General features: G+C 42.3%; 1 protein-coding gene across 1 annotated transcript; it reads left to right on the top strand.

Moving 5' to 3' along the window:
- Window positions 1-47: 47 nt before the first annotated feature.
- Window positions 48-9,150, top strand: LIAS (lipoic acid synthetase). The gene is made up of 11 exons (XM_053939909.1): window positions 48-154; window positions 1,234-1,406; window positions 2,052-2,145; window positions 2,904-2,984; window positions 3,214-3,370; window positions 4,211-4,268; window positions 5,361-5,489; window positions 5,763-5,908; window positions 6,181-6,251; window positions 6,998-7,109; window positions 8,038-9,150. Exons 1-11 carry the CDS (start codon window positions 77-79, stop codon window positions 8,088-8,090), a joined length of 1,152 nt encoding a protein of 383 aa, XP_053795884.1. The 5' UTR covers window positions 48-76; the 3' UTR covers window positions 8,091-9,150.
- The last annotated feature ends 851 nt before the right edge of the window (window positions 9,151-10,001 follow it).

Below are 10,001 nucleotides of genomic sequence, written 5' to 3'. Positions count from 1 at the left end.
CATCGCGCCGAGGAAGCCGTCCGATAGGCAAGAGTAGCCGAGCCGGCCGAGCGCGTCGATCGGGCCGGGCGCCGCCATGTCGCTGCTGCTGCCGCAGGGCCGGTGCGGGGCCGCCGCCGCCCGGGGGCTGCTGGTGCCGCGGGGCCGGGCCCGGGTGAGTCTCGCCGTGTGCCGGGGGGCCGCCGGCAGCCGGACGGGCCGGGCGGGCGGGGGCTGCGATACGGCACGGCACAGCAGGGCAGAGCAGGAGGAGACGCTGTGGGGCGCACCGCGGTGCCGGTGCCGAGCGGGTCTGTGGTGGTGGCGCGGGACAGCGCGGGGTGGCCGCGGGCAGAGCCCGGGACGGACCGTCCCAGCCCCGCACCGGCTCACGCACCCCCAGGACACCGAGCCCCGGCCCCGCTCCCATGGGACAGGCACCGGGAGCCTCGGCAGCGCCGCTTCCTGCGGCCCCGAGACGCCGGAGTAACCCACACAATGTTATTTCACAGAATCTCTTAGGTTGGAAAGACCTCTGAGATCATCAAGTCCAAGCTGTGACCCAACACCGCCTTGTCAACCAGACCACGGCACTGAGTGCCACATCCAGTCTTTAAGCCCTTAAACACCTCCAGGGACGGTGACTCCATCTCCTCCCTGGGCAGCCCATTCCAGTGCCCAATCACCCTTTCTGGGAAGAAATTCCTCCTGATGTCCAAACCGAGCTTCCCCTGGTGCAGTTTAGGACTATTTCCTCTCATCCTGTCGCTGGCTGCCTGGGAGAAGAAGCCCATCCCCGCCTGGCTACAGCCTCCTTTCAGGCAATTGTAGAGACCAGTCAGTTCCCCCTGAGCCTCCTTTTCTCCAGGCTGAAACCCCCAGCTCCCTCAGCTGCTCCCCATGAGCCTTGTGCTCCACACCCTTCCCCAGCTCTGTTGTCCTTCTCTGGACACGCTTCTCAAAGTCTTTCTTGCAGTGAGGGGCCCAGAACTGGACACAGGATTTGAGGTGTGGCCTCCCCAGTGCTGAGTACTGGGGAATTTTGTGTTACACTGCATAACTTAGTGTGATGTTATGATAGATAAGTCTGTTACATGTAGCCTAAAATAAAAAGAGGATTATACATTTAACTTAAAAGCCATTGAGAAAATGCTTACACAAAGCACGCATTAACCAGCAAAAAGGCAAATTGTTGTTTGGCATATGTTGCCAGCATGTTTGTTACTAAATAAATTACAATTTTGCTTGTTTTAGGTGTCAGGGAGCCATGTGTGTAACCAGTATGGAACATCAGGTTCTTTGCCAGGGGAAAAAAAAGAGTTCCTGCAAAATGGACCAGACTTACAGGACTTTGTCTCTGGAGATCTGTCAGACAAGAGCACATGGGCTGAGTATAAAGGCAATTTAAAGCGTGAGAAAGGAGAAAGGTAATAGTGATTTTAAACAACTTTAGTTGCTTTCCAGCATGATCTCGCATGTTCAGTAATAACTACAAAATGTATGCTATGTGCCTGTATTAAATTCTACCCTACTGTGTTGCAAATTTAAGGATTATTCAAGAGAGGACAAGTGTCATTAACTTCAAATCCATAAAAAATGTGGAGACATGGTGATATGTTTTTGAGTGCCAGTAATTAAATTACAAATACACATCAGTAGGTGAATGTGTTGGAAAAGTACTACTGATAAAGAAAACGAAAAATGAAAACTTAAGTTAAAAAAAATGTTTAAATCCCCATATTTCCAGTTATAGTGTGATCAGACTTGGGGATAGCTGTGCAATATCTGCTGCCATTAATGGCTGCAGTCTCCAGTGTGGCACTGTTCACAATCCCTCTGGAACAGTGAACAGTTAAATGACAACAATTCCCATGCCTGAGTGTTGGAATGATGATGAACAGGGAAGAGAAGTCTGATCTGGCCATGAATGATGTTAACATTAATTGCTGAGTTGCATCAGTTTGCAAGGGACCTTTCCATGTTGGGATCTGTAAAAAATTAAAACAAATATATTAACAAAACTTACCATGTAAGTAGTTTATTAATCTTTATGTTTGCTTGGTGTTATTCAGGCTGCATCTTCCTCCATGGCTGAAAACAAAGATTCCCATGGGAAAGAACTACAATAAACTAAAGAATACCTTGAGAAGTTTAAATCTTCATACGGTAAGTCTGGCACCAACCAAGTGTTCCTGTAGAAGTAAGGCAGATTTTACATTTTTCTCTGTGGAGGGCAGGTAGAAATCATGTCTTGCATGATCTTCAGAGCTGAAACCAAGCCCAGTGCTGATCCTTTTTGCTAGCAGTGAATTTTACCCCTAAAGATTAAGGGCAAATCCAACAGATTTAGGGTGTTTTCCTACTGTGGTTTTAAATACTGGGGTTTACTGCTTACATCATCAGAGATTAGAAGATGCTATGTGCAATTGTTTTTAATGGAGACACACGCAATTTCAGAGTTACATGCTTGATTTTCATGAAAAGAAACTGTACAGATTTCATTAATTGTACTTTTCAGATAGTAAAAAGCAGTGGGAATGCAAGGAGGGGATTTTTTCCTATTTATTCAGACTAAGTTCTTAGTTCTTTATGCTTTAATGAATCACATTCTTTGTGAACATTTTATCAGTTCTTAAAATTTAAAATATTAATGTTAATGATAGTCTGTGCTAATTAATAAGACAGTTATGTGGTTGAGCAGTTTTTGGAGCTCTGAAGTAGAGAAAGTAATGGTAATGCATATCAGGAAGCAATTCTCTTCCTATCTGTTCTTGTAAAAAACAGCAGGGAATTGTTAACCTCATTTATCACAGAAGGAATTATGTTTTGTTTGTAGGCTACTATTAAAATCCATCAATAATATAATAATTATTTTCAAAAATAATATGGAAAAATCCAAGTACAGTACAGCCTTTCACCTTCAGGTATGTGAAGAAGCACGTTGTCCCAACATTGGAGAATGCTGGGGAGGTGGGGAATATGCCACAGCAACAGCTACTATTATGGTAAGTCATTAACCATTTCCTAAATGTTCTGTTAATGTCTGAGCTGTTTGTACTCTATTGTTGGATCTTTACTGAAGTGGAGTGGGTTTATTACAATAAATTTAGAGTAAAGCACTGTCCTAGTTTTTTTTTGCTTACTGTTAGGATTTATCTGATGTAGCTTATGCGGCTGTTCCGCAGCTGAGCAGTAGTTTACTGTGTAAGGGTAGGAATGTCCTTCATGTTCCAGCTGATGGGTGACACGTGCACCAGAGGCTGCAGATTTTGTTCAGTAAAGACTGCCAAAACCCCCCCTGCGCTGGATCCGCAGGAGCCTTACAACACAGCCAAGGCTATCGCCGAGTGGGGCTTGGACTACGTGGTGCTGACATCCGTGGACAGAGACGGTGCGTACCTCGGCTCTCCTCCCTGCTCTGAGCTCTCACTGGTGTTCCTTGGCTACACACAGCCCCCAGAAACAGTCATCTGCACAGCTGCCCAGGAGGATGTGTTAAAGGAGACAACAGTGCTGGAACTTTGCACAGTTCCTGCATAGTCTCAGTCTTTCTCCATGTCTGGTGAAATTCAACAGAAATTGTGCTCTCAATAAACATCAATAAATACTACAACACTAGACATTTTACAATTAATTTTTAGCAGAATGCGTGCATATACACCATGTTCTATTACTTGGATAGCAAAAAGACAAACAATCATATGCAATACCATTACAGAACTTCCTTCTAAACACTAAACCTAGAATATATTATATGTAACAAAACTGAAAGTTACATTTTCCTAAGGAAGTAGGAAGTAGCTCCCTTGCAATAGCTCCCTTGTGGTGACACCATGTAGGTGAGGAAAGCCATTGTAAAAACTGTTCAATATGATGGAAAGTCCAGTGGCTTCAAAGGGGCTTAAAAGAGCACTAATAAATACTTCTCAATTTTTGTACAACTGTTTTTCAGACCAGAACCATAAATAGGTAAAGCCATTCTGTGCTCAGGGAGACGGGGAACCTGTAGACAGGTAAATCTGAACTCTGCCCTAGACAATCACAGACTTTGTGCAGGGGCTTGGTAAGATATCTTTTGTAAGCCCTTGGCGTAAGTGGTGAGACAAGACTGGGGTTTGACTGCTTTATTGTTTTGCATGTAAGGTTTGAATCGGATGGGCTTTTTGCTTTGCTAGTAAGTAAATACAGTTCTTGAACAGAAAGATTAACTGAATAATTGAAATGCTTTTAGATATGCCTGATGGTGGAGCAGAACATTTTGCAAAGACAGTCCGGCATCTGAAAGAAAGGTGTGTCATTGATGTATTACTGTTGTTAAAACTTTACAATGTGGTACTGCGTGTAGGTCAAAGCTCCTTTAGCTGGGTTATTCCAGGGGCCATGCAAATGCAAAAGTCTGCCTCTAGCCTGTCTGTGCCCCCTTTTTTTTTTTTTTTTTTCTTTTCTTTCCTCATCTTTCTCAAAGAATGGCCCCAAACTATTTTGAATTTGGATGCATTTGCAATTCATGCCAGGCTTATTTAAAGCTAAGCACTGGATTCTTTCTTTGAGCAGACAGTTGGTTTATCAGGAAATGAATACATTGTTCCGAGGTATTTTCATTCCTGAATCTTGGGCTCAAACACAGCAGTTAGGTAACTGTCACCATGTGACTGAAGGAGTCTGGTTTCTCATTCAGCAGTGATCAAAGCAGTGCTTTTCATTTTGCCTCAGTGGCCATTTCCAAGTCTGTGATTGTACCTTCCTGCTTTCCCTGGCTGTGCTGCCTTCACCCTACATCTGTGCCCTGTATGCCATCCAACAGCACACTTGCCTGCCTGCAGAATTCATTTTTATAACCTTATTTAAGTCTTTATCTAGATTATCTTGGGGCTTGAAGGGTTTTTGCAGTTTTCCCCACCTGCCTTTTTGAGCTGAAATCAAGCTGATTTGCTGTGATCATTGCTGATCATAGCTCCTGAACACCAAGACTAGATTCTAGACTCAGAATCTTCTTATTCCAGTAGCAGAATCAAAGCTCCTCTGTATTTTGGAGCTATGATCTTAAACAAAACAAATTCCTGGTTTTACTGATGTGAGCTGAAATACAGCAAAAGCCAAATAATAAGTATAAAAGTAATTCCAACAGTCTCGCAAACATTGACATGCACTGTTTATGTATTTTTTTTTAACATGTCTTTGTTGCCAGTTAACACGAGTTTGTTATAAAGTGTTTGTAGAAACCTGTTGGTTTAGAATTATCCTGAATTAACTTTGCTTTGCTTATTAGAGTGCCATGTCTTCAGTTACAGGGATTTGGGGTTTTTTTTACTATCTTGAGTTTTTTAACGACAGTGACACAAAATGCCACAACGCGCGTGTTCCTTCTGTCTCGCTTTCAGGAATCCAAAAATCCTGGTGGAATGCCTAACTCCCGATTTCCGAGGTGACCTTAAAGCGGTGGAGAAAGTCGCCTTGTCGGGGCTGGATGTCTATGCCCACAACGTGGAGACGGTGCCGGCGCTGCAGAGGTGAGCAGTGCCTGGGCGGGGCCGTTCCCGTTCCCGGCCTGCCCCGCGCGCGCCGCCGCCGAGCCCGCCGGCAGGGGGCGCGCCCGGCGCGGCCCTGGGTCGGTGCCGCGGCGCCTGAGGCGGGCCCGGCCCGGTGCCGGTGTCCGACCGGGCGGCCAAAAAAACTCTGCTCTGCCGCTTCGCAGAAATTGGCAGAACGCGCCTGTCCTGGCGTCTCTAACTCCTCTGTGCCCTTCCGCGTGTTTTTCCCCCTTGTGCTGGAAATGTGCGAAGGAAGGTCCGTGACCCCCGAGCCAACTTTGAGCAGTCCGTCCGTGTGCTGAAACACGCTAAAGAGGTCCAGCCCGGCGTCATTTCCAAAACCTCCATTATGCTGGGGCTAGGCGAGACGGACGAACAAATATATTCCACAATGAAATGTAAGTTGGTGTTGAAATAGTTGCCAGAATTCACAGGTATGAATTTTACTGTGTTGGAAAACAATTGTAAGCATCTTTGACTCTACATGCCAGTCAGTTTGCTGGTGCAGAAAATGTTTTCCAACTTCCATTGAAAAATAAAAGTTTGGTTAAAGAAGACTGAATTTCTGAAATATTTAGTCTTCTTATGGCTTACAGATTCAATTTGACAGGTAAATCCATGATTCTCCTTGTGATCCTTCTGCCACTAACAAGGAATTTTGTTTCTACAGTATTGCGGGAAGCAGATGTGGATTGTTTGACCCTAGGACAGTATATGCAACCAACAAAACGTCACCTGAAGGTACAAGTGCCTTTAATTTACAGGCAGAGTTATGGTCCGTACGTTGCACAGTCATCCTTACTCTAACTGCAGATGTTGGGAAAAAATTCCTTCCTTGTTTAGCCTGACAATGATTATCTGTTAGGGGCTCTTCACTACAAATTACCTCAGCCATCTAACCCCTTCCATCTTCTGCAGACTTCCCAGTGCTAGTTTCTGCTGTTAGCCAGGGAGACAGCTGGAGCTGAGGCATGATTCTGGAAAACAAGAGCTTCAATGTATGTCTCAAACATAATTGCTCAAGCCAGTGCCCCTTCACTGTCTTACAGGCTCTCCCTTAATGGTGCCACTTCAGCTGGGAAATTCACCATTTTCTGCTTCTGCAATCTGTCCAGAAATTTGCTCTCTGTTCTGTGTTTCACTGAATTAACTGTTAGTGAAGAAATTTGTAGGACTGTTGTGGCTTTTCACTAACTTGGACAGAAAAAAAGGTTTGCTCAAAAGGACCATTCAGAAACAGAATGAAGAAAATGATAAAGCAACAACTAGAGATTGAATTCTGAACTTTTCAGCTAAATAGGTAAAACAAATCAAATACATTTGTTTGGTAGAAAGCAGAGCAAAAATGCGGTTTGTAACTTCACTGATGAAAGCTTTGGAGTGAAAAATTTTGAACTTGCAATGTAACTGTATTTCATTTCACTGTATGCTAGCTATGGCAATTTTCTTTGCATTAATACCTGAGCAAAATTAATTCTTTTCCCCAGGTTGAAGAGTACATAACTCCTGAGAAGTTTAAGTACTGGGAAAAAGTAGGAAATGAGCTTGGATTCCATTATACTGCTAGTGGGCCTTTAGTGCGTTCTTCCTATAAAGCAGGTAAATTACTGAAAGGCATTGGATTATTTAGCAGGTAACATTTTGTTATACAAAACTAAAACTTCACTAAAATTACTAAAAACTATTCACTAAAAGTGAAGTTATCTGTATTAGTTATCTGTATATAGTTATCTGTATTTTTTAAATTAATTACACCATTTCCTGTGGGTCATCAAAATACATCAGTATGACAGTAATTAATATTTATACAATTGCAGTGCTGCTTAACCTAATTTTTTCCCCAATTTAGGGTACTAAATTTTCAAGTCTTCCTTCGCATTCTGTCTCTTGGATGCTTCCGGGTTCAACAAGGTCCTTGGTTGTTTGTGTTGCAATTTTGTTGCTTCAGGCAGAATTTATTTACAGTGCTTTAAAAATAATTAGGGACATGGCACTGCATTTTCTGATAAAGCACTGGGTATGAAGTAGCAGCTGATATTAATGGAACTGTTGTGTAAGTACAACATCCTGCTTTTTCCTAAGGAAAGAGCAGAGAAGACTCATCAGGGGTACCATGCTGCTCAGGCTGTTTTAATGACAGCTCAAACAAGATTTATAGCAGGTTTAACTATAACTTGCTGGTACTTTATGAAACAGGAATTAAATTTTAATTAAATCAATTCACTTTTGCCTGTTGTAATGCACAAAGCAACAGAGCTATTTCATAAAACTGGACAGGAGGAAAATCAAGATTTTAGGAGTGGAGGGATTGTGTGTTGGGTTATAGTTTTGAGAGCTTTTTAGATCCCTGCTGTATGTATTGGAAATGCTGTTATATATAATTGAATTCCTATAAAATAACTGGTGAAAACAATTGTATTTTAGAACAGAACACTCATGTTAAAATAGGAATGTATTCTTCTGCCTTATTTTATTGAAATACCTACAAATAATCTTGGTGTCTATTTTTTTTTTTCCTTTTAATTAGGTGAATTCTTCTTGAAGAACTTGGTAGAAAAAAGAAAGACAAAAGCCATCTGAAAATGAGAGTGAACCTATTTAAAGCAGCCAGTTTTAAGAATCCTTTTTTCAGTGCATAATTATACTCAGTTCCAGAAATGCAGAAGAACAGATGGTGGCTGTATGAATAAACTTACTATCTTTCCAGAACAATTTTTTCTCATCAAAACACATTATTTTACCTCATTTCTCCTGGCAAGGCTACAGCAACAGAATACTTCTAGTGTTCAGCAAAAAGACAGAAGATAGAACTGATTTTGAAAGAGTGATGGAACTGAAGTGGAAGAAACAAACATAAGCTGGGAACAAAGATTGGGCAGATTTCTAAGTCTGCTACAGCAGTCAGCATTGCTGCAGTTAATACCTGTGAAGGTGCTGATAGTAACTGGAAAGCTACTGATACTTTGGCGTATCTTACTACTATGTAACATAAGCTTGCAGGGGCTCTGGGAACTATAGGAGTTCTAAAGACAGACTGTATGTGGTAACACACCAGATTAGGGCTTTCTTGAACCGTGCCAGACAAAGTTCAGTGATACTCCTTCAAAAGATGGTATCTCTTAGCTGCATCAGAGAAAGAGCTGTACCATTCTGATAGCTAAAGCTTTTCCAGAGCTTGCATGTCTCCACATGTGAGCCTTGGTATATACAAGGTATCAAGCAAAAGAAAACTAAAAGTCCTTTCTGGCAAGACAATTAACCTTGTGTAGATACCATTAATTTAAACAATTTGGAAAATCAGAGTTGGTGTAGGAGCATAAATGGAGCTACCCCTAATTTATGTACATGACTGCAACAAACCCCACTGAGCTGCACAGATGCTTCTTTTGTATTGAGTTTGCAGAACTGCTGTAATTCTGTACTGTGCTCTCATTGCATGGCTATTGTCTTGTCATTAAAGGAAAGTTAAAACCCCAGTGGTTGTTTGGTGGGTCTGGTTACTTGCCCCATGAGGCTTGGTCTGGCTGCTAAATCTGAGTGCAGAGAAGTGAACCAGATTGTGGGTAAAACATTGTGGGTAAAAAATCCACTGTATATCACATTAAGCTCAAGCTGAAATAAAAACATGGCATATGCTACATTAATGGCTCCACTTGCCTCTCTTTACAGCAATAATACTGATGATTCTCTCCCTAATGCTCAGCTATGGACATTAAATCCCATCTCTGAACTAACTTGACCTGTATCTTTGTCAAGTTATTTGGGAAACGTCCCAGGACTTTGCTATCTGGTCCAAAACTCCCATCATGCAGGTAATTCTATGACTGACTCTAGTACTTTTCTAAACTCCTGGTGTAGAAGAGGAGTGGACCCTGCACACCCACCAGCTCAGCAAAATGACAGAAGGAAGACATCTTCCTAGCAAGATAATACATAGGAGAAACTTGTATGAACATAATATTGTACAACTGAGGCCAGTGATGCCTCAGCTGACACTTCACAAAATTAAGTACAGCAATATTAAAGCATTATGAAGACAAAACTTTAACCAAGAAGGAATGTACTAATTCACCAGTGTAAGGGGAAATGTAAACCTTGAGGAACAAAGGGGAGGAATGGATAAACAAAAGAATATCTGTACTTAGCAAGGGCAGAGAGGCAAGGCTGCTGTTTTTAAAATAAACAGTATTATTCATAAATTTTAAAAATCAAATTGATAGCTAGTCTGATTGCTAGTCATGGAAAGCCCAGGTGTATTTTGAGCCAAAAATGCCCTGCTTCAGCTAAAGTGCACTCGAGCAGGGAAAAGTTATCAACCATTGCAAGGAAACTCAACACTCCTTCCACTGCAGCAGATGTAGAGGGTTGCAACATCAACTCCAGGATACCCACACATTTAACAGCTGCCAGCCTTTATTAGAGGTCCTACTGTAAAGAATGGTTTTGACTTGCCTACAGAGCAGATTTAACAGAATATGACTTTAGCTTCTG

This window comes from Vidua chalybeata, chromosome 4, assembly GCF_026979565.1.
Source record: "Vidua chalybeata isolate OUT-0048 chromosome 4, bVidCha1 merged haplotype, whole genome shotgun sequence".
NCBI classification, from domain to species: domain Eukaryota; kingdom Metazoa; phylum Chordata; class Aves; order Passeriformes; family Viduidae; genus Vidua; species Vidua chalybeata.
This window is presented reverse-complemented; position numbering and strand designations above follow the sequence as displayed.

Bases quoted from the DNA above. Each gene is read 5' to 3' on its own strand.
- LIAS (XM_053939909.1), top strand. From the start codon at position 77: ATGTCGCTGCTGCTGCCGCAGGGCCGGTGCGGGGCCGCCGCCGCCCGG. The intron at 2,985-3,213 runs GTAAGTCATTAA...TTCATGTTCCAG, and splicing joins CAGCAACAGCTACTATTATG to CTGATGGGTGACACGTGCAC. The intron at 5,490-5,762 runs GTGAGCAGTGCC...AAATGTGCGAAG, and splicing joins ACGGTGCCGGCGCTGCAGAG to GAAGGTCCGTGACCCCCGAG.